At 39.0% G+C, this 22,340-nt stretch overlaps 2 protein-coding genes across 2 annotated transcripts in view; one reads left to right on the top strand and one right to left on the bottom strand.

Annotated features, from left to right (window-relative positions):
- Positions 1–714: 714 nt before the first annotated feature.
- On the bottom strand, positions 715–15,081 carry CCT4 (chaperonin containing TCP1 subunit 4). The gene is made up of 14 exons (XM_036121196.2): positions 14,803–15,081; positions 12,152–12,204; positions 10,786–10,875; positions 9,720–9,828; positions 8,971–9,113; positions 7,565–7,686; positions 6,991–7,123; positions 5,725–5,864; positions 4,147–4,243; positions 3,955–4,065; positions 3,730–3,860; positions 3,369–3,603; positions 1,272–1,385; positions 715–1,013 (listed from the first exon to the last, which is right to left on the bottom strand). The coding sequence occupies exons 1-14, from the start codon at positions 14,927–14,929 to the stop codon at positions 999–1,001; spliced, it is 1,620 nt and encodes a 539-aa protein (XP_035977089.1). The 5' UTR covers positions 14,930–15,081; the 3' UTR covers positions 715–998.
- LOC118545239 (COMM domain-containing protein 1) overlaps positions 14,549–22,340 on the top strand; it is a 186,422-nt gene continuing 178,630 nt past the window's right edge. The window contains exon 1 of the mRNA XM_078056501.1: positions 14,549–14,691. The gene's annotated coding sequence lies outside the window, so the exon portion shown is untranslated. The remainder of the gene's footprint in view (positions 14,692–22,340) is intronic.

The raw sequence follows: 22,340 nt of genomic DNA, 5'->3' as shown, positions 1-22,340 counted from the left end.
CACATCAAAGGCTGGCCTTTATCCATGAAAACTTGTGCCTGACCTAGAGTGTGCAGAACTGACTGTAAGGAAGCCAGAGCATGAGACTAGTTTGGAGATCTTACACAATTCATGTCAATAGACGATGCCTGTGTTAGGACAGAGGCAATGAAGAGGTTCCAAACTACTGAAATGACATATTAAGAATCCCTATGTATAAGATTTGCTACATATATACATATAGTTTTATTTGTAAAAGGACTCCCAATTAACACAATAATGGTTATATTCTTGAAGACAAGGATTGGGATGATAGGGTGGAGGGAACTTTTCATTTTTCACTTAATATCTTCCTGTACTGTTAACTTTTTGAGAGAAAAAGAATGTGAAAGCATGCACACACACGCACAAGCAAGGGGAGAGGGAGAAAGAATCTCGAGCAGACTCCCCAAAGAGCCTGACACAGGGCTCCATCTCACAACCCTGTAATCATGACCGGAGCCAGTCAGACACTTAACCAACTGAGCCACCCAGGTACCCCCTTACTGTTACCTTTTAAAATAGCATATATACCACTTTGATACGATATTTTTGTGTAAATGGGGATTTATCAGGGTGATGAGCATACTGGGCCATTTAAAAATTCTCAAAACTTCAGTTAAAAAACAAACAAACAAAAAACCACAAAACTTAAAGCACTCAGGATTGAGACCTAAGAAAGTCAACAGGCAAATGTGAACTCATTTTTTTCTCTTCTTACATATATTTTTCAAGAATATCAGAAGTAACAGAATGTTGGGGGAGAAGGCCCAATAAATTAATTTGCTTTTTGAAACCAAACATTTAATATTTTAATTAAGTTTTGTCAATACAATTTCAAGCAAGTGCCAACTGAAGACCAGGCCTAGGAATTCACAAAGGAAACAATCTTCCAAACAGCAAGGAACACCAAGGTGATCTTCCACTTCAGATGCACTGTTAGTGGCCACAGTGGTGCCAGTTGGCCAGTGTTTATCCAATTACCGAGTGTTTACCTGACAAGAAAAAAACTTGAGTTCCACAACTTGTAATGATAGAATTTTAATGATCAAAGAGGTTTTGGGCAATTACCAAAGCCTATTTTACAAGTGCGAAAAGACTGTAAAAAGTATGTATTGTTATCACCTTGTTGACCAACAAAGTAACATTTACCACCCTGCTCCCCTCCCAAAACTCTTGGAAAAAAAAAAAAAAAAAAAAAAAAACCCGCCTTTTCGGCCCTGTAGGGAAATTCACATTCTATTTACACTTACCACATCATCAATTTTCAGAATGCTCCGGACAGTTTCAGTTGCTAGAGTCAGTGCACTGACTGAAACCAACAAAGGCTGGACAACCAGTTCCTCCAAAATATTGGAAATACCACCCTGCCAAATAGCATAAATTGCTTTTAGTGTCTGTAATTATACACCTTACCAACTACACACTGTTACCAGTAGGACACAAGGCCTTTCGAACCTAGTTTTCCCTTGTTTTAGTCAAAAGTAAAATACTCTCTACTAAGCTCTCTCTATATTGTAGGTTCCATTTAACAAAAATTTGGAAAAACTGAATTAATGCTACATTCCCCCAATTCCAACCCCAAAACAACTCCTAATTACCTTTAACTTAAAAGTACCCAGGCAAAAATTAGGTAATCATACTCATTAAAAATTTTAAGATCTTGGGACAGCTGGGTGGCTCAGTTGGTTAAACGGCTGCCTTTGGCTCAGGTCCTGGGATCAAGTCCCACATTGGGCTCCCTGCTCAGTGGGGAGTCTGCTCCTCTCTCTCTGCCCCTCTCCGTTCTTGTGCTGTCTCTCTCTGACAAATAAATAACATCTTAAAAAAAAAAAAATTTGTAAGATCTTTCATGTTTAAATCATCCCTGAACCCTAATACTGAATATGGGCAAGTCTGGTCTGCCTTGCTTTTACATCTCTTAAATCCCACTTTTAAATTGTTACTGGCACGATCTTAGTCCCCCTTCTCTCAGGGTTACTGCATTATGTGATGATGGCCATAACAGGCAACCATGCCTCCAGCCTTCCCTCCTTAAAATACTCTTTTTCATCATCTTAGCCTTGGTTAAAAAAACAGTAGTAGTTCCCAACTACTGGAATAAAAACAAAACTCCCCAGTAACTGCCCCAATACTCAAAGGCCTCCTTATTCTAGCTCTTATGGGAGCTTTCCGACCTTAAAGTCCACTCTATTACCAACATATAATCCTCTAGACAAAACAAGCAATTTCTTGGTTCCTTTCACCCATAAAACATTTGCTTCCCCACGTGGAATTTCCTCATCTCCTACCAAAGTTGCACCTTCATAAAGCTTTCCCTAACCAGGCAATGCCCTTCCTTTTGAGTCATCATTCAAAAAAATATTACTTTGGATTGTCAGTTATTTTCCATTATGTGTAATTAGTCTCTTCAGTAAAAGGAGACATTAATAAAGCACTAATACAAAAGGAGAGATTATTACTGTTATATGTGTTTACCCTACACAACTATACTAGGCTACTGGCCACAACAGCAGCAATGATTAATATTTATGTAATGTTTACTCTATGCCAGGCAACTTAGTAAGAGTCTTCTAGCTGGTAGTACATTTAATCCTCACAAGAGAACTTTGATTAATTGTCCCTGTTTTTACAACTGAGGAAACAAGCACAGACTAAACCCACTAAGAATTACACAATCAGTGTAATTTCCCCAAAACTTGACTACCTAATAACCCGCCGAACAAATAATACTTTACCTTAACACATCCTCTTCATTCTTACTCAATGGCATAAATTAGTTAACCTGCAGTTCTCATATTTGGATCCGAGATTACTTTTTTTTTTAAGTCATCTCTACACCTAATGTGGGGCTTTGAACTCATGACATGGAGATCAAGAGTCATATGCTCTTCCAACTGAGCCAGCCAGGCACCCCTAAACCCAAGATTACTTTTTTTAAAAAAAAAAGACTTACTTATTTGAGAGAGAGTGAGCACAGGTGGGTAGGGGCAGAGGGAGAGGGCATCTCAAGCAAACTCTCCACTGAGCGGGGAGCCCAACACAGGGCTCGATCCCACAACCCCAAGATCATGACCTGAGTCAAAATCAAGAGTCAGACGTTTAATCGACTGAGCCACCCAGGTGACCCCCAAGATTACTTTTGACTAAAAAGCTTTTCATCCAGGCAATCCTCTTGGGTCCCCTCCCTCTTTGGGAGCTTTGTACTCTATCATTCAACAAACTTTATTATCGATCAATAAACCTTGCTTTGCTGCCCACCAAAAAAAAAAAAAGGCTTTTCATTCAACAGATAATTATGAAGTTTTTAACATTTCAATCAACATTTTCTACAATAATTAAATTATTACCTTTCGGACATTAATGCCAGTAGTTTTTTCTCCTTGGGCATGCCGGTTTCTTAGTTCTGTTACTGTAGAAATAGGATTCAGGCCTGCATTTTCAGCTAGTGTAGATGGAATGACTTCCATAGCATCTGCAAAAGCACGAATGCAGTAGGATTCCATGCCACTCAATGTTCGTGAATATTCAGTTAACCGTAGGGCCAATTCTATCTCTGGAGCACCACCTCCTGCAATAAGAGCTCTGAAATTCACAAACACATTTTTAGCTTATTTTAGCTATCTTTAATAACTTACTCTTTATACCTTAAAAATAGTTAAAAGTATAGAAATGTTAATGTTCAAAATTTTACTCAGTAACTTATATTACCTCTTCTTCACTAAACAGCGAATAACACATAGGGCATCATGAATGGAGCGCTCAGCTTCTTCAATCACCAATTTGTTAGATCCCCGAACAACAATTGTAACTGTTTTTCCAGGGCTTGTACACCCTGTAATCTGTAGTAAACAAACTCCAAATTAGGTATTTGAAATAAGGGTTAAAACAAACAAAAAACCCAGGTAAATAAAAGCTGTATTACAATACTATTACCTTAAGCAGTTTGCCAGAACCATTTAAATTGACCTCCTCAGCTAACTCAGCTGATCCCAGCATGTCAGCAGTGAATTGGTCAATATGAGCAACTGGCTTGGTTCCAATTGTCTGGGGAAAAATATCAAACCCACAGATTAAGACAACATTTGATTACTGGATATTCTCACACAGAAGCTAGGAATATTTTACCTTACAAATGAATTCGATGTCTTCTCTTTCAATATCCTTAACCACCATAATCTTCATTTTGTTTAGGAAATGTAATGCAAGATCACTAAGAGCATCTCTAAAATATAAAATCAGTGATTAGGTCAATGCTAGATTAAAAAAATAATTTGTTCAACTTTTTAAGCTTTTTGTCATTTTATTATTGTTTAAATGATGAATAAATCAAATTATTTGTATAGGAAGATGCTTTAAATTTAGTTGACCAAGTTTATGAGCTCAAAACTCTTTGAAGATTTCTAATGGATATTAAAATGTACCCCAGCAACACTATTTGTAAAGGACACCATAAAAGGTAACTATTGTCATAGTTTTTAATACTAAACGAGTATATCTTTGATAATAAAACTTTATTGATATTTCATGAATTTAGAAGTATGATTAATTCAAGACTCCACAAATTTACACTTTCTCACAAATTATCTGGACAACCCTGTGACACTGTGATACTTCTGACAACCCTGTGACACTGGAAGGGTAGATATTACGATCCCTGTTCTACAGATAAGCTAACTAAATTTTGAGAAGTTTACTTAAGGTCACTACCTATAATATGACTTGGTAGGAGAACCAGGTAATCAAACTCTTCATCGAAGTTTCTATATAAAATAATCACCCACAGTACTTTCTTGCATAACATTATTAGTAGAGTACAACGGAATGTGTGTACTTACTAGAAGAAAACACTGAAGGAAAAAAAAAAAAGGACCAGTTCGAACTTTGAAAAATTCTTTTGATCCATGAACTATCCTGCATTCCCTTCAAAAGAACTAAATTTCAAGGCAAGCAATTTCATGGACCTTTAAATAAATGCCTTTCAGCTAGCTAATCAATTCTAGATCAAACTTACCTCTTCAAAAACAAAGCATTCCATTTGTTTGATATTTAGAATCTTGGTCTAGAAAGAACATACAGTTGACCCTGGAACTAACGAGTTAGTTAGGGGCACCAACGCCCCCTCTCCAGTCAAAAATATGCATATAATTTGACTTCCCCAAAACTTGACTACCTAATAACCTGCTGACCAAAGCCTTACTGATAACATAGTTAACCAATATTTTGTATGTGCATGTATCATATGCTATATTCTTACAATAAAGCTAGAGAAAAGAAAATGTTAAGGAAACCATGAGGAGGGGCGCCTGGCTGGCTTAGTTGGAAGAATATGCAACTCTTGATCTCAGGGTCATGAGGTCTAGACCCATGCTGGGTGTAGAGATTAAATAAAAGTAACTTAAAAACCATGAGGAAAATACACTTATAGTACTGTACTGTAATAAAAAAAAAAAATCCACACGTAAGTGGACCCACACAATTTAAACCTGAGTTGTTCAAGGGTCAACTGTATATCCCACACATTTAAATCATCACAATGGGAAGAGAGCCCACTTCAGAGGATTTATCAGAATACAGTGCTGTCCCAAAATGCAGATTCATTCTAGATTTCTAGTGATTTATCCACTCCAAATGTTTCTTAAAAAACTGCTAGAGGATCCAAAATAAATTGTCATTAAAAGGTGAACAAAATAAAGAGCCCCACACCTCAGAATAGACTTCTGTATGAGAAGGACATTACATCCTGTTTTTTTAATTTGCTTCACTAAATTGAGAATATAGGCTCTCTCCTCCCGCAGCACACGGTCCATCTGGACATAGTCAGAAACTACTATTTGATTATCCATCTGTTGAGAAAAAAGAACATCGTATTAATAAATTGCATTGTATCCATTTTGAGTCTATTTTTGTGTGTGGTATAAGGAAATGGTCCAGTTTCATCATGGAACACTGCATCAAAATAAATAAATAAATAGGAAAAAAATTGCAGTGTAAGAGTTAAGTGAAAAGAACAGACTTTTAATGAAAAATATTATGTATCATGTAAATTCAACCAAAATCATACCTAATAACAAATTACAGAGGCATACAAAGAAAAGGTCTAGGAAAATGAATATACACCAACCTTAACTCAGGTCTTTAACTTTCATCTATACACCTTACCGTCTTATTTACATTATTTGCAAGTACATTTTTGGTAATTGTAAAATGGTTACTCTAGTTCCTGAACATGTCAATTTTCTTCATACAAATATATGCGTTACTGAAATAATTTCAGTTGCATCCTTTTAACTCTATGGCTTGTTATAAAAACTGGTATGCTGAAAGGAGGTACCAGGGACAAATCTTGTTAATCAAAGGTGTATAAAACATTAATTTTTCTATGGGTTGAACTTTTGTGAAACACATGACTGAGTCAACAGGAAGCCTATACGCCAATACAATGTAAAAGGAGAGCAAATCTGAGCAAGTGACAAGATCAACCACTCCCTTTTGGAAATAGCACTTATGATGAAAAGACATGAAAATACCTTTAAAAACATTTATTTGGAATATAAATAGTAAGCTGGTTTCAACTTTCATTTGTGCAAATGTAGGACAAAAGATCTGCCTGCTGCTATAGGAGGGATGGAGGTTTCTCAGAAACCTACAAAGAAACTGGAAATTCCACTTATACTGTAACTTTTAGATAACCTATTTTTATTATTTCATACATAGGGTCCCTACTGTTATTTGCCTTCAACTATGAAGTCAATGCTCAATTTCAATGATAGCCAACTGAAGCTATAGATTTGTCATGTCTGGCATCCAACAATTTCTACTTTTGTCTCAATCTTACTAATTATTTTGTAATCTATGATCTTTATCACTAGTATCACTGTATTTTCTATTTTTATAATATCGAACAAAGGTCCAAGCTATTAGAAAGTTACGCACATAAACAAGGAACCAATTTCATTTGGTTTTACTTACATCTGTTTTGGGAGCAGATAAGCAAAACTGGATAAGCCCAATCTTAGCCTTTTCAACTCTGGTTATGCCAGAATTTGCCACCTTTTGAGTAAGTACCAGCCCTTCGACCAGCTCACAGTCATCAATTGTCCCACTAAGAAAAAGGGAAACAAGGAAGAAACCATTAACAAAGGATGGAAATCTTTGAGTTTAATAGGTTGCTAACGTTAAAAATCACCAGTCCAATAAAATGTGAGTCAGTCTCACATTTATTAGTGCCCTAATTCCTCAACTTCTTTGATCATGCTACCACCTTGCCATCATAATGGAATATAAACAAATTCTTCAGATTCCCACATTAATACAAGTCCTTAGATTACTTTTTAAAAAAGATTTGTTTACTTATTTGTCAGAGGCAGAGAGAATGCACAAACGGGGAGAAGCAGGCTCCCTGCTGAGCAAGGAGCCCGATATGAGACTCGATCCCAGGACCCTGGGATCATGACCTGAGCCAAAGGCAGACACTTAACCAACTGAGCTACCCAGGGGTCCCTTTAGAGTAGTTTTTATTAAAATTATAATTAGAAATGCTCACCCAAGTTTCTTAACAATTTTAATGTCTCTAAGATCTACACCAGTAGCGGTGGCTGGGTCAATCACTTTCATCACTGCATTTACACTCATTGGAGAAAGCAGACTTGAATACTGAGAGACAACCTAGAATTAAAAAAATAATAAAGTCAGCTTCACAACAGAAAAAGTCCTAGTTCTTTAGTGATAAAGATCTTCAAGAAGTAATCTTAACTACTTTTTTGGGGTGATGAGGAGAGTGGGAACATGAGACAACATTCCATACCAACTGTCTTCTCCACTCAGGCTGTCAGTCACCAAGGGCACAAGATATGGAGGCTTCTTTTCCTTTTTATTAACCTAATAGATAGGACTGTCTAGATTACTAATTCTATAGAAAATCCGAAAATCAAATTATATGCAGACATTTCTTATCTAAAATGAATTTCTGAGCAAATGCTATATATGTGCACCCCTAATACTGAGGGGCTAATAAAAACTAGTAGCTAACACTTTACTAAGCACTTATTGTACATGAGACGGTGGTCTTAGCCCTTCACATTATATATGCATTCAATCTTCAGAGGAAGAAATTCAAAGAGTCACACAGCTTAGTCAAGTGATGAGCCCAGCACTAAACCCAAGTCTATGACCAATGCCTGTTAATCCTGCTATTCTGTCTATATTAGATCTGGGGACATTCAACAATATCATGTATGTCACTAACACTATCTAGCTCTCCATGTAACAGTGAAAGAAGATGAATGTATCAATATAATGCTGCTAAAAAAATGGGGGGGTGGGTGGTGACACAGGACCTGACAGAAAACAAGAACATTAAGTTTGCAAGAAATTAAAAAAAATCAATGGTTTAAATTTGAAAACTAAGAAAAGCAGCAATGATTATTAGTTAAGAGGGACCACTGATGGGCAAACCTGTCATGGTTCCAATCTGCACTTATCCCTTACTGATAGTCTTGGATTAGTTACTTAACTTCATTAGATCTATTTTCCCATCTGTAAAATGGGCATACAGTTTATTTGACAGCCCTGAAGGAAGAAATTTGACGTGAACTTATTCAGTTATACAAATTACCTCAGTTACCCAGACACTCCAGACCTAACGTTTATGAACTGTATAGCATAAAAAATCACAACCTAAGAGTTACAATTTTTTTTTTTAAAGATTTTATTTATTTGACAGAGAGAGACACAGCGAGAGGGAACACAAGCAGAGGGAGCGGGAGAGGGAGAAGCGGGCTTCCCGCCGAGCAGGGAGCCCGATGCAGGGCTTGATCCCAGGATCCTGGGATCACGACCCGAGCTGAAGGCAGACGCCCAACGACTGAGCCACCCAGGCACCCTAAGAGTTACAATTCTTAACGAGCTTTAAGAAGTAATTTTATAATGATCCCTTAGTACTGGTCTCACCTTTGAGTTCAGTGAAGTGGTGGCACTATTTAATAAAGTTTCTCTGTCACTCAGTTCCACAGGTCGAGACATGTCAGTCAAGACTTCTATACCCTTTTCCAAAGCCTTCTGGAATGACTCAGAAATGATGGTTGGATGAATCCCTGTTGTTTGTTAAAATTTAGTTATTATAACACATAAACTACATATGACACCTCTTAAAATTTTTTATTCATTATAATTTCAAAGTAGTCATAATTTTTAAATCATCTAAATTAACTTAGGCTTCAATTATAAATAAAACAGTCTGAATAACCTTAACTGCTGTTATGACTAGTAACTTATTTCCATTAATTTGGAACAGTCAATTCTGCACTCATGTGATATTTATACTTTTTAAAACACCACAAATCTAGGTAAGAAATAGAGTAAGTGACTAGAGAGTCTCCACTATGATTAAGCACTATTTACCAGAATAAGAACCCATACTACCTCTCCCAAATCACCATTCTCATCTAGAGCCTAAGATTTAGTACCACTACAACTTATTTTAGAAAAGCAAAATTTTATCAAGTTCCATTCAAAATGAAGCCTGGTGGAAAAAAAAAATAAAGAAACAAAAAGAGAAAATTTTCTTATTCATACGATACAGCAAAATTTAACCTAAAAATTCCTAATAAAATTAGTTATTCCAAATCAAATACCAAATCTATTACTTAATAACTTTTGACCTTTACTTAGTAATAAAACATGTCCTATGTCCTACCTACCTTTCTGAAGAAGCTTGGTACAGGAATCTAAGAGCGAGCCAGCAATGATGACCACTGATGTGGTACCATCTCCTGCTTCTATATCTTGCGCCTTAGACAGCTCCACCAGCTAAGTAAACAGAACATGCTAAGTTGCTCAGTGAGAAATGTGAGGACACAGTAACATCTAACTGAAATATAAAACGAATGGCCTTCATATCAGTGTCAAAAACAATTTGATTATTATCAACACTGTAAGATTCAGTATAATTCTTGACTTCTTGGGTTCCATTTTATTTATGAGTTTCATTTTAAAATGATTGATACATTTGTGACACACAAAATTCTGCTCATATACTCTCTATAAGAATCTATGTTATGATTTCTGGTTCAGACCATGGGTTATACATTTTTTCTTCCCAGCTATTAAAAGTACCTGTCAGAAAGTGTAAATGATGTTGCACCAAAGGTACCCTGTATACTTGGAAGCTAAAAAAAAATAGGGGATTCTGGAAGAAACAAGTGTCAGTTTGGAGTCCTTTGGAAGTTTATCTGAAGGTATATAATTATCAGATAAGCATTATCTGATTCATTTCGAAAGTCATCTTTACATAATCAAACATAACTTTTTGACAGGGATTTCTTTTTTGCAGATATGGTGACTTCTCACTTGATACTGGAATCATCGTAAAATTACACTGAAGTTGAATTGGTAACTGTTTTTAATAAACCTCAGTGTTAAGTTTAGACACGCGATTTTGCACACAATTAATATTACACTGCTCTCTTCCAACTAACACCCACTGAACTAATAATTTAAGCCATTTCATGTTATCTTTTTCTTCCTCAACTATACAGCACATTCCTGTGGACAAGGAGATTCATGTTTTATTACAACCTTGCACTGAAGAGCACAATGTTAGGCACACAATGTATCCTAAAAACATGCCTGTTTAACACAGAGAAAAAGAATTCACAATGCTTAAATTACACAGTGTGATCAAATAAAACAAATTTAACTGTTCACAAATATCAAGCAATACACTTAAAGAACAGAAAAAACCACCTCATCTAAAATCATACTTACCATTCTGGCTGCTGGATGTAACACCTGCATTTGTTTCAGAATGGTGGCCCCATCATTTGTAATGGTCACATCGCCTTTTCCATCTTGAATCTGTGAAGTTTCGTTTTTTTAAAAAAAGCTGTATTTCAAAAATTGTTTTCTTTACCAAGCATTATGACATCCTGAAAACTCTACTAAATTTTAAAGCTTCTTAGTAGAGAGGGGCGCCTGGGTGGCTCAGTCATTAAGCGTCTGCCTCCGGCTCGGGTCATGATCCCAGGGTCCTGGGATCGAGCCCCGCATCGGGCTCCCTGCTCCGCGGGAAGCCTGCTTCTCCCTCTCCCTCTCCCACTCCTCCTGTTTGTGTTCCCTCTCTCACTGTCTCTCTATCTGTCAGATAAATAAATAAAATCTTAAAAAAAAAGTGAAGGAAATCTAGACACACATACAACACAAAGTAGAAATAATACTATGAAGAATTACTAACATTATTGGGTTCATATCCATAGTAAGAAACGATACCACGGATCTCCAAAAAAGCACCACAAATGTAGTGAATACAATTCTCACAGTCAATACGGTAACTTATGTCTTAGTATTTTCAACAAAGGGTAAACCGCCTTACTAGCGGGGCGCCTGGGTGGCTCAGTCGTTAAGCGTCTGCCTTCGGCTCAGGTCATGATCCCAGGGTCCTGGGATCGAGCCCCATATCAGGCTCTCTGCTCTGCGGGAAGCCTGCTTCTCCCTCTCCCACTTCCCCTGCTTGTGCTCCCTCTCTCACTGTGTCCCCCTCTGTCAAATAAAAAAAAAAAAAAGAAAAAAAAAAATCGGGGAGAAAAAAAAAAAAAAAAAAAACACAAAAACCGCCTTACTAGCAAGGACAGATTTTAAAATATCCAGAGAGAAAAATAATCTGTATATCATCCAGACAATCCTTCATATTGTTTATCTCTCATTTTGGATGTTAATTAGCACTGAATATGAGGGTATATTTCTCAAAAGTTACTGGAATGCATTGGAATGTTTTATGCTGCCAGTCAACCACACCAGAATAACAAGTGAAATTCTACAGACCCATGTAGCGTCACAGTTGTATCAATAAGGAACACTGAACTCAAGCACTTATGGCTATAGCCTTACTCTACTTTCCATGTAACAACACAACAGATAACTACTTTTGTGTATGTATTTTCATTGTTCAAAAATCATTTAAAAAATATGAATTATACTTAAGTCCTGCTCACCCCAGAGCATCTATTATTCTTCTAAACTCTCAAAGTACCCTTCTAACACTTTTTACTTTTTAAGCAGCACATCTTAACCCCCTATTGAGATTCTGCAGTGTGGACATAGCACTCAGTAAGTAATGAATAATTCGGTCTTTTACCATTTTATCCATTCCTTTTGGTCCGAGGCTTGTTCTAATAGCATCAGCAACAGCTGTAAACAGAAGGAAGAAATCAAGACCCCTTTAAAAAAAGCAAAGTATTTCTCCTCTCAAATGATCACTTGTCCTTATTAGGATATGGTGTACAACCATTTACTGTGTCCATTAATGAAAATTTATTGTCTAATAATAACCTACTGGAAACACAATAATTTATTCCTTTAATTGTATAACACTCACCTTCTGTTGTTAAAGTCAATGTACGTAATACTTGTGCCCTGCCTATGGTAGAATAAATTTTGAGGATTTACCTAATCTTCCTCTAAATATCAAAATAAGCACAATGTAGTTATGAGTTCAAAATGGAGACTGCATTCTTTTCTCCATTCCTTAAAAGAACACAAGCAGCAACAGGAGAGGCAAGACTTCCTACTATATAATTCCCCTTGTCTATTCTGTCTCCCCTAACTATAATTTTTGAAAGCAAAGACTTGTCCACCAATGTGAAGCTGGCATAAAGATGGCCCATAGTAAAACACCCTTTGACACCCTCCACCCTGCCACCAAATAAACCAAAACAAACAAAAAACCCCAAACCTTACACCAAACAAAAACCCTAGCTTTCAGTCATCAACGGTACATTATGAAACATCGCTGGGTATATAGCCTACCATTCCAAAGTTACTTATTCTTATTAACTTCCCTAAGAATGTTTCTGTTTTATTAGTCCACTTAAGGGAACCTGGATTTGATGAACAGTCAAGTCAAATCCCCTTTTCTTTGAGAAGCCCAGGACAAGTAATTAGACCTTCCCCTTCCTCACACACCACCTCACCCCATATACACAGGGCTGAGATTGTGCCCTAATTATTGTATACTCCACAACCAGCATACCTCCCCCTTTACTGCGTGAATAATAAAGATCCTAAGAAAAAAAATATTTGCTATAATTAAAAATTATTTTCTAGGGGCGCCTGGGTGGCTCAGTCGTTAAGCGTCTGCCTTCGGCTCAGGTCATGATCCCAGGGTCCTGGGATCGAGCCCCGCATTGGGCTCCCCGCTCTGCGGGAAGCCTGCTTCTCCCTCTCCCATTCCCCCTGCTTGTGTTCCCTCTCTCGCTGTGTCTCTCTCTGTCAAATAAATAAATAAAAATCTTAAAAAAAAAAAAAAAATTATTTTCTATTTAATTGTTTCATAACTTTGGACTGCTATTCCTAATTATCCAGTCAATGTTATGCTTTCAAGCGATTTTAGTGGACCTACATGGGCATGATTCTACAAGCAGACCAGTTCACTTTAAGAATGCCCTCACATTCATTTACATGAAGAAGTTAGGAAAACACACCCTATCCAAAATAATAAAAGATTTTAGACTGCTCACACCTCCAAAAGTGTCTGATGTTTAAGATACTGTGTGGCACACAGTAGGGTCTATGTTAAAGGACTCATGAAGAGTACTAGAACTAGTATCATTTCCTGTGTGTGTATGTGGTTTTTACGTTATCAACCAATTTTGGGGGTCACTTTTTTGGGATAACATCTAAGTAAAAAACTGGCTCAACTGAAAATGCATCTAAACTAAAGCAACTTTTCTTTATCAAGCTTGTTGGGTTTTGTCTGACTTGGAAACACTAGTTGTGCTCCTCTGTTCTGACTTCTCATTTAAAAAGGTCAGGTTCACAGATAATTCACGTGGCCTCTGCTCACCAGGCCCTTCAAGATTTGGCCCCATCCTACCCTTCCAGTCTCACCTCTCCTGTCTTCTTCCACTTTATTCTCTAACTGTAATGAAATACTGTATTTCAACACTCAATATTCATCATCTAAGATCTCTAAGCCTTCGTTCTCATTTTTCCTTCCAGACTCTTCTGTCTCAACAGCTACTCTTAATTCTCACAACTCCAAAAAAAAAACAGCGAACACTTTCCTCAATTTTATGGCTGAGGAAACGTTAGCTAAAGGTCGAAGGTCACAAAACCACTTGGTAACAGAGAATGGCAACTCAGGTTTTCATTTCTATCATATACCAAAGTATTCTACAAAACAACGAAACATCAATAAATCGTCCATATTTCTAGACTTGCTTGTGCTTGGTTGCACATGCAGGGAGAACAGAAAAGCACAACCTAGCTTTCCATCTGCTCAATCAGGACGGGTGAGTCTTCCCCACAGCCCAATACAAAGGGCCCCGCCCCAAGGTAAGCGCGAAGTTTACCCAATTCGTTTCACTAGTTGCGCCGAGAGCTTCTTTAAATGCTATTTTTATAAGAACACTTAAAACTAAAATGTATTTTGCAAACAACATTCTACCAGTGGAACCAATAAGCAGATAAACGACAGTGTCAGATATGTGTCAGATCCCAAGAGACCGCTACGTTCGGTCCTCGACATCTTTCTCCTGAAACGTGATGAGCGACCGAGGATGAAAAATTACGGGCGCCTAAGACCCAGAATAGGGCCAGCCCAAAGGTCTCCACACTTGGCGTTGGGAATTACCGGCAGAAAACAGTAAAGATCCCTCCACAGAGCTGCTCTCCCTGGTAAGACAAGATCGTCTTAAGTAACAGAAAATGAGCTTTAGCAACCCAAGTTCAGGCTGAGAGTGCAGAGCTCGACCCGCACGGCCTCGGGTCAGACTCAGGGAGCAGTACCTTTGGCCGCGGAGATGTTGCTGAAGCGGATCTGGGCCGGCTTGTCACGGTCCTGATAGGCGGTTTTGTTGCGGCCGCCGGCATACCCGGCGGGCGCCCCGCTCCGAGGTGCCACGTTCTCGGGCATGGCAAACTTGGCTGGGTCTGCGTGGGCTTGGGAAGGACGGATGGACGCGGATTCCAGGCGGCCGCGGAGCAACGGAACGCTCCCACGCCTTTCACGAAGCTTCCAGAAAGCGGCGCGGACGCCGGGAGGAGGAGGGGGAGAGGGGGCCTGCGAAGCGGCGCGGCGCCGACATGACGTAGCGGGCTGCCCGCCGCGCGCCGGTTGAGGTGGCTGTGGCGGGGAGCTGGGGGGTTACCCGGAGTGTTAGCCCCGGGCTCCGGGGGTGGGGCGCGCTGGGGGCGGACGCTTGCAAGGCAGACAGGCAACCCATGATTTTAAAGGCGGGTGTTGGGCACCCACATCGCCCCTGCCCTGGCCTCGGCCGTGAGGTCCCTTCCGTTAATTCAAACCCGACGCGTCTACGAGGGCTTGTGGGCTCCCGGATTACTCCTGAACGGGCGGGGCTGAGGCGGTTTTTGCTGGGCCGCTTAGTCTTGTATTTTGTTGAGTTTTGTTCGTGTTGGAAGAGAGAGGTTTGAGATGGGTGTCTGTTTTCATTTGGTTTAAGTGTTGATTGTCTCCTGTTGATTGATACTGAGGGGTAGAGATTTAAATACGTCCTCGTTAAATTGCAGAGAATCTTAACAAGTTTTGAAGCTATGATTGCCTGCCAAACCAGATTGCCTGTCTGATACAACGCCCTCGCTGTATACTAGTTTCTTACATAAACATGAGCCACTCACGGGGAGCCTAGGCATTTTAGTTATGATCATTTTAGTTCAATTTTGTGCTAGGTGCATTGTTAAACCCTTTAGACGTTTTATCTCATTTAATCTTCACAATAATTCGATGAAGTGGGAGCCATTATTATTATAATTATTATATTTAGTAGGTAAGGTAACCGAAACACAGAGAACTGAAGCCCAAGGTAAACCGGTAAGAAGATTGAAACTGTATTTCCTTAGAGAGCAACGACTTGCCAGGTCATGAGCTAAACTGCTGGGCTCTTGTTACCACTGTTTTTACTATAGAAGTTCATGTAAGTTAAGTTCATTCAATGTTCTTTCACAAATAAATATTAAGCGCTCATAAAGCAGGGATGTCTGGGATATGTTAAAAGTACTTAATCCCGTGATCACCAGGCGCTTTAACACGCTGTGAGGAAATGAGCACTAGAAGTTGAACCTTCCTAAGTGCTCTCTAATTCAAATGCTTCTGGTGCTGACTTCTTTTTTATTTTTTTCTTAAGATTCATTTACTTATTTTAGAGAGAGCCTGAGTGCGTGAGTGAGCAGGGGCAGAGAGAGAGGGAGAGAGAAAATCTAGCAGAATCCCTGCTGAGTGCAGAGCCCACAGGAGTCTCCATTTATGACCCCCGAAATCATGACCCAAGCCAAAACCAAGCTGATTTCTCTTTTGAAAGTACCAGACTCTTTGATGTAGCCCATAAATATCCTGTGATTACTTGTTAAGACAACTGATGTGCGATCATGGAAACAAGTGTGTGATGATGGAAATACCATTAATTTGGGGATCCAAAATCCTGGCTTCAGAGTTCTACTCTGCTACTTATTAACTATGTGATCTTGGGCAAGTCATTTAAGTTCTCTGGGTCTCATTTTCCTCACCTATGTAATAGTAGGATTAAATTACATGATCTCTAAAGGCGAGTTAGATTCTACTAGTTTTATTAGTGTAAGGAGTAGACCTATTAGCCATAAAAGACAGAGCAGAATTTGGAAGATGCCATTACTGGCTTTTTTGGACAGTCCCCATGAGTAAGACAATTGCTTTAATTATCTTAAAGTTTTCAAGTCCTAAATATATCTTTTCTTTTTCTGTGACAAATCGGAATTACTTTTTACCCCCCCAACTTACGCAATAAATAAGTGCTGAAAATTTGATTGCTTAAAAGTGTCAATATACATTAATTCCCCATTAGAATGGGATTACGTTAAGTATTAAAATGTGCAAACTTTTGTATGCTATGCAAAGCACTGTTGCTAGTGGAAGGATGGAAATACTGAAAAAAATCCTGTCAGATCCAAGCAGACACGAAGCATATGTGAGAATTTGGCAATATCACTAGCCTTATAGAATTTCTCTAAAGATTTGTAAAGTAGGTTTCATAAAACAGTAGTACTTGGCCATCCATCCAGGTGAGGGTTGTCTTCCCTAGGACAGATGCTGAACCACTTGCTAAGCCCCTAATAACAAGACTGAGCTAGGGTCTGTTGGGGTTGGAAAAGGGGAGAGGGTTGTGTATATGTCCTCTCTTAATTTTTCACACCAAAGACAATGGTTTTTATTGTTATTATGTATAATCTATTTTTCTTCTCCTTTGTGTGAGTTTATGTCATTGAGACAACCATTAAGCCCTATTTTTCCTAAGCCATATTGCTCGCATCATTCTTTTGTTTGCCTTCCAATGTTACATGAAGCAGAGGCCTGTTTTCCTTAAATATACTTTGATTTTTCTGATTTTCCCTGAAAGATTTCTAGTTGACATTTTTATCACTTTGTAAGCTTCCCACTGAAAAGATGTCTGAAAATGGGAAGAGGAAAAACCAAAAAAGGGGGCTGGCAAACTTAGAAGCTTCATGACCTGTTTTAAGTAAACCAGATTTTCTGTCTAAAAATAGGAATCAACTTAATACTAATTATTGCAAATTTGTAGGCAAAATAAATGATTGTTGTTTTGGGGGTCAAGATGTGGGGCACAACACAAAAAGAGAGGCAAGCAGACATTAGATATTTCCCAATGGAAGAAAAAAAGAATTGAACCCGAGTCTAATCAAGTTCCTAGATGTAATTTCTAATTCACAGGTTTACAGGACATACAGGATAGATTATAGTTTTTAAAAATGATAACCCATGAGGATACAATCAATAAGACATAGAATGTGAGAAACTCTTTAGGATAAATGACCTGCAAATACGTTGCAAGAAAAGAAAAACAAAAACAAGATGGAAGGGGAACTTATAGATTAAAAGAAACTTCAGATTAAAAAAAAGGAACGGGGGTGCATGGCTGGCTTAATCAGGAGTGTGTGACTCTTGATCTCGGGGTCCTGAGTTCGAGCCCCTCGTTGGGTGTAGAGATTACTTAAATAAGTAAATAAACTTAAAAAAATTAAAAGAATGATGCAAGCAATATGGCTTAATAAAATAGGGCTTAATGGTGGTCTCAATAACAAACTGTGCAAGGGAGAAGAAAACTAATTGTTCCTTGCTGGTTAATCAAGTACTTAAATATTCAGACAGGCAATTAAAAAATATGAAGTTTGGGGCGCCTGGGTGGCTCAGTGGTTAAGCGTCTGCCTTCGGCTCAGGTTATGATCCCAGGGTCCTGGGATCGAGCCCCGCATCGGGCTCCCTGCTGGGCCAGGAGCCTGCTTCTCCCTCTCCTACTCCCCCTGCTTGTGTTCCTTCTCTAGCTGTCTCTCTCTCTCTCTCTGTCAAATAAATAAAATAAAATCTTTAAAAAAAAAAATGAAGTTTGTGAGACAGACATTTGAGTATGGATTTATAGTTAACAAAGTTGTATTTTATGTGAATCATTATTATGGTTTTTTTTTAATGTCTATCTTTTAGAGAAACAATGAAATATTTACCAATAAAGTTTTTTTTAAGATTTTATTTATTTATTTATTTGGTAGAGAGAGAGAGATAGAGAAAGCACAAACAGGGGAGGCAGCAGGCAGAGGGAGAAGCAGGATCCTCACTGAGCAGGGAGCCCAGTGTGGAACTCCTTAGGTCAGACCCACATCATCATCTGTTTGCTTACGGAGATAGTCTAGCCTTGGCCTTCCCCGCTTCTTCAGTTTGCTACACTGCCACATGGAGGAATCTTTTTTTTTTTAAAGATTTTATTTATTCATTTGAGACACAGAGATACAGAGAGAGAGAGAAAGAGCACGAGCAGGGGGAGAGACAGAGGGAGAAGCAGGCTTCCCGCTGAGCCAGGAGCCGGACGTGGGGCTCGATTCCAGGACCCTGGGATCATGACCTGAGCCAAAGGCAGATGCTTAACCATCTGAGCCACCCAGGCGCCCCCAGAGGAATCTTTTGAAAACGCAAATCTGATGGGGCACCTTGTGTGACTCAGTCGGTTAAACCTTTGGCTCAGGTCATGACCTCATGGGTCATGATCCCTTGGGTCCTGGGATCGAGCCCCATGTTGGGATCCATGATCAATGCGGAGTCTGCTTGAAGATTTTTCCCTCTGCCCCGCCCCCCACCCGTGTGAGCTTGCATGCGTGTGCACTCTCTCAAATAAGTAATCTTTTTTTTTTTTAAGATTTTATTTATTTGACACAGAGAGAGAGAGAGGGAGAGCACAAGCAAGGGGAGCAGCAGTGGGAGAGGGAGAAGCAGGCTCTCTGCTGAGCAGGGAGCGCTATGTGGGGCCCCATCCCAGGACCCTGGGATCATGACCTCAGACAAAGGCAGATGGTTAACTGACTGAGCCACCCAGGCACCACTCAAATGAATAAATAAATCTTAAAAAAAAAAAAAAACACTGCAAATCTGATCTTTTTTTTTTAATTTTAATTTTAATTTTTTTTAGATTTTATTTATTTGACAGAGAGACACAGCGAGAGAGGGAACACAGCAGGTGGAGTGGGAGAGGGAGAAGCAGGCTTCCCGCCGAGCAGGGAGCCTGATGTGGGGCTCTATCCCAGGACTCTGAGATCATGACCTGAGCTGAAGGCAGACGCTTAATGACTGAGCCACCCAGGCACCCCCAAATCTGATCTTATTACTTCCCTGCTTACAACTATTCAGTTACACCTTGACCAAGTATAAAAGTTAGCATTATATGTAAATTCTCCATCTCTATGACACAGACTCTGTTTATCTTTCCAGATTTATTACTCTAGGCTCCTCCTATTCATGCTACTGTAGGGGAGGAAAAATATCTTTTTCCTTCTGCCCTTCTAGCTTCTTGGCTGGAGCTCTGTAACAAAAGATTTATTAACAAGAGAAAAGCATACAAATTTATTTAATATAAGTTTCATGTGACATGGGAGGCTTGATAAGGACAAGACCTGAAGAAGTGGTTAAACTTTATGTTAGATTTGATGAGGAGTGGAAAGTTGTGGGAAAAAATGTGATAGGACAAAAAGATAAGAGCTAAGGGTTGTAAACTGGGAAAATTCAGCAAGGCCTGTTTTTTCAGATTCCTCTTGGCATCCCTCCATCTTTGGAGATAATAATGCTCTGGGTACAGAGAGGACAACTCTCACATGAGAGTCTTCTGACCTACTTCAGAAAAGAAGGGGGAGATCAGGGAGTTCTTCCTGTACCTGTTATTTCTCAAGTTTTTTTCTCATGTTTCTTCACATATTCACTACCCCAAGGTTCCATATTTTGGTGTAGTATGTCCTGTACCCCATCATTACACTATGGGGTTCATAGTGTACCTCAACATACCATTCTGTTTCATGCCTCCATACACAGAACATGCTATTTCCCCTGCAACATGTCTGGTTATTTGTTGGTTTGCAACCTCAGAGTTTCCTGGGTAAAATCTGAAACCAGGCCCCATACATGGAGGGCAGGAGAGACTGAAGAAAGAGGCACACCACTCACATCTAGCAGGTAGCAGTTTTAATAAGCAAGGAAATTTATGAGGCTTGTCTTGGGTGGCTGCAAGATGAGTAGATCTCTGCACCTATCATCTTAAAGTTTATATAGAGGCCGTAACTGGGCTCAGTCACATACACCATCCAGATGGTCTCAACAACACCTTATTCTCTACAGACTATGTCCTTGGAATAGCTCCCACTGTGGGAGCCGGGCAGAATGAACATTCCAAAGATGGGTGGGGGTGAGGAACCTCTGATTGCCTGCATCCAGCTCATGGGTCAACTAGTGTCATGTCCTCTTGATTACCTCCTTCAACACTATTCACCATTAAGCTACTCTGTCTGACCTATACAGGCTGAGTTAATCTTTTTTCTTCTACTACCAAATCTGATAGTTACTTCTAGGTACTTAGTAGTAGTAACCCTTAGTTCCTTGTATTTTAAGCATTTGTTAAGTAAGGGAGGAAAAAATAATTTTGCCTCTATTCTTGTAAGTTCTTGGCTGGGACCCCCTATAATAAAAGACAGATTAATGAGAAAAACAGAAGTTTATTAACATGTATACCTCATGTATACATGTGAGATGCCCAGGGAAAAATGAGTAACTCAAAGCAATGGCTTAGAACTCCAGTTTATATGCCATCTTAAGCAAAAAAAAAAAGGTCAGGAAGACCAGTCAGTTATGGGGTGATGACCAGGCAAAGCCCAGTAAACAAGAGTAAGATTTGTTATGCAGTTTTAATTCCATGCCTTCTTCATTGGTAAGAGTCTAAAGTTGTCTCCTGGGATTAACTTTTTTCTTTCCTGGTAGACAGAGGAAGGATACCTTTGAAAATTTATGTCCTGCTTTCAGGCAAATGGGAGGGCCAGAAGCTTTCCTTATATCTGCTTCTTCTCATTGCCTTTAGCTCAAAATAATCCTTATGCCAAAGTGGCATATTTTAAGGTGGCATATTCTGCTGCCCTTCATTTACATATCATTTTCCCTTACCAGAATATAAGATTTTAGGGCAGAGACTGTTTTGTTCATTTCTGTATCCCGTAGAGCCTAGCAGAATGGCACAAAGCTCTCCACTAATAGCTGCTGAGTGGCTGGCCAAGTGGAGTGAATGGTAATTAAAATAGAATTTGAAAAGGTAGAGTGGAGACCGGGAGCAGGGAGAGTTTCTTGCAAAACTTTGGGCCCTTGTGTTTGTACATTATTTTGGTCCACATTTCTTATTTTAACATTTTCAGAAATGGAAAATCTTACAAAAACACCTATTTCTGACCCTGGATCAAACAGCCCATGAGCCATAAAAGGAGTTTAAGGGAAGTGACCAGTTGCTTAATGGAACTTAGAATGGAAACCTATTTTCTGGGAAGGCTGTTTTAGGTGCTTGTATTTTCCATCTGAGCCAAGGCTTCAGGGTCTTTGCTGCTGCCTCGCCTTAGACGATCCTTTTAATGGGACTGTGCCCAGGTTATCTGTAAACATGTTGTGTTTTGAAATTTAATAAAATAAAACTTTGTGCTTTGATACTTTTGTTTGAAAGGCATTCCAGCAATGCAGCTGTTAACCAACCTTGAACAGCTGCATTGGCAATAGCAGCTCCTGGTGGCACAGGATGATTTTCTTTTATTGATCACATTGGTGTTTTGGAATTCGCTGTAGGCTCAAGCAGGCAGTGATATGTCCAGGTAATACATACAATGGGATAAGAGTTAAGGAGTGGTAGTGATGTATAGTAGTTTCCGCTGCTTCCAAAAGAGTCATCTATTTCTTGTGAGTTTTTTTTTTTTTTAAAGATTTTATTTATTTATTTGAGAGAGAGAGCATGAGACGGGGGAGGGTCAGAGGG

The sequence above is a fragment of the Halichoerus grypus genome, chromosome 10, assembly GCF_964656455.1.
Source record: "Halichoerus grypus chromosome 10, mHalGry1.hap1.1, whole genome shotgun sequence".
Taxonomy (NCBI): domain Eukaryota; kingdom Metazoa; phylum Chordata; class Mammalia; order Carnivora; family Phocidae; genus Halichoerus; species Halichoerus grypus.
This window is presented reverse-complemented; position numbering and strand designations above follow the sequence as displayed.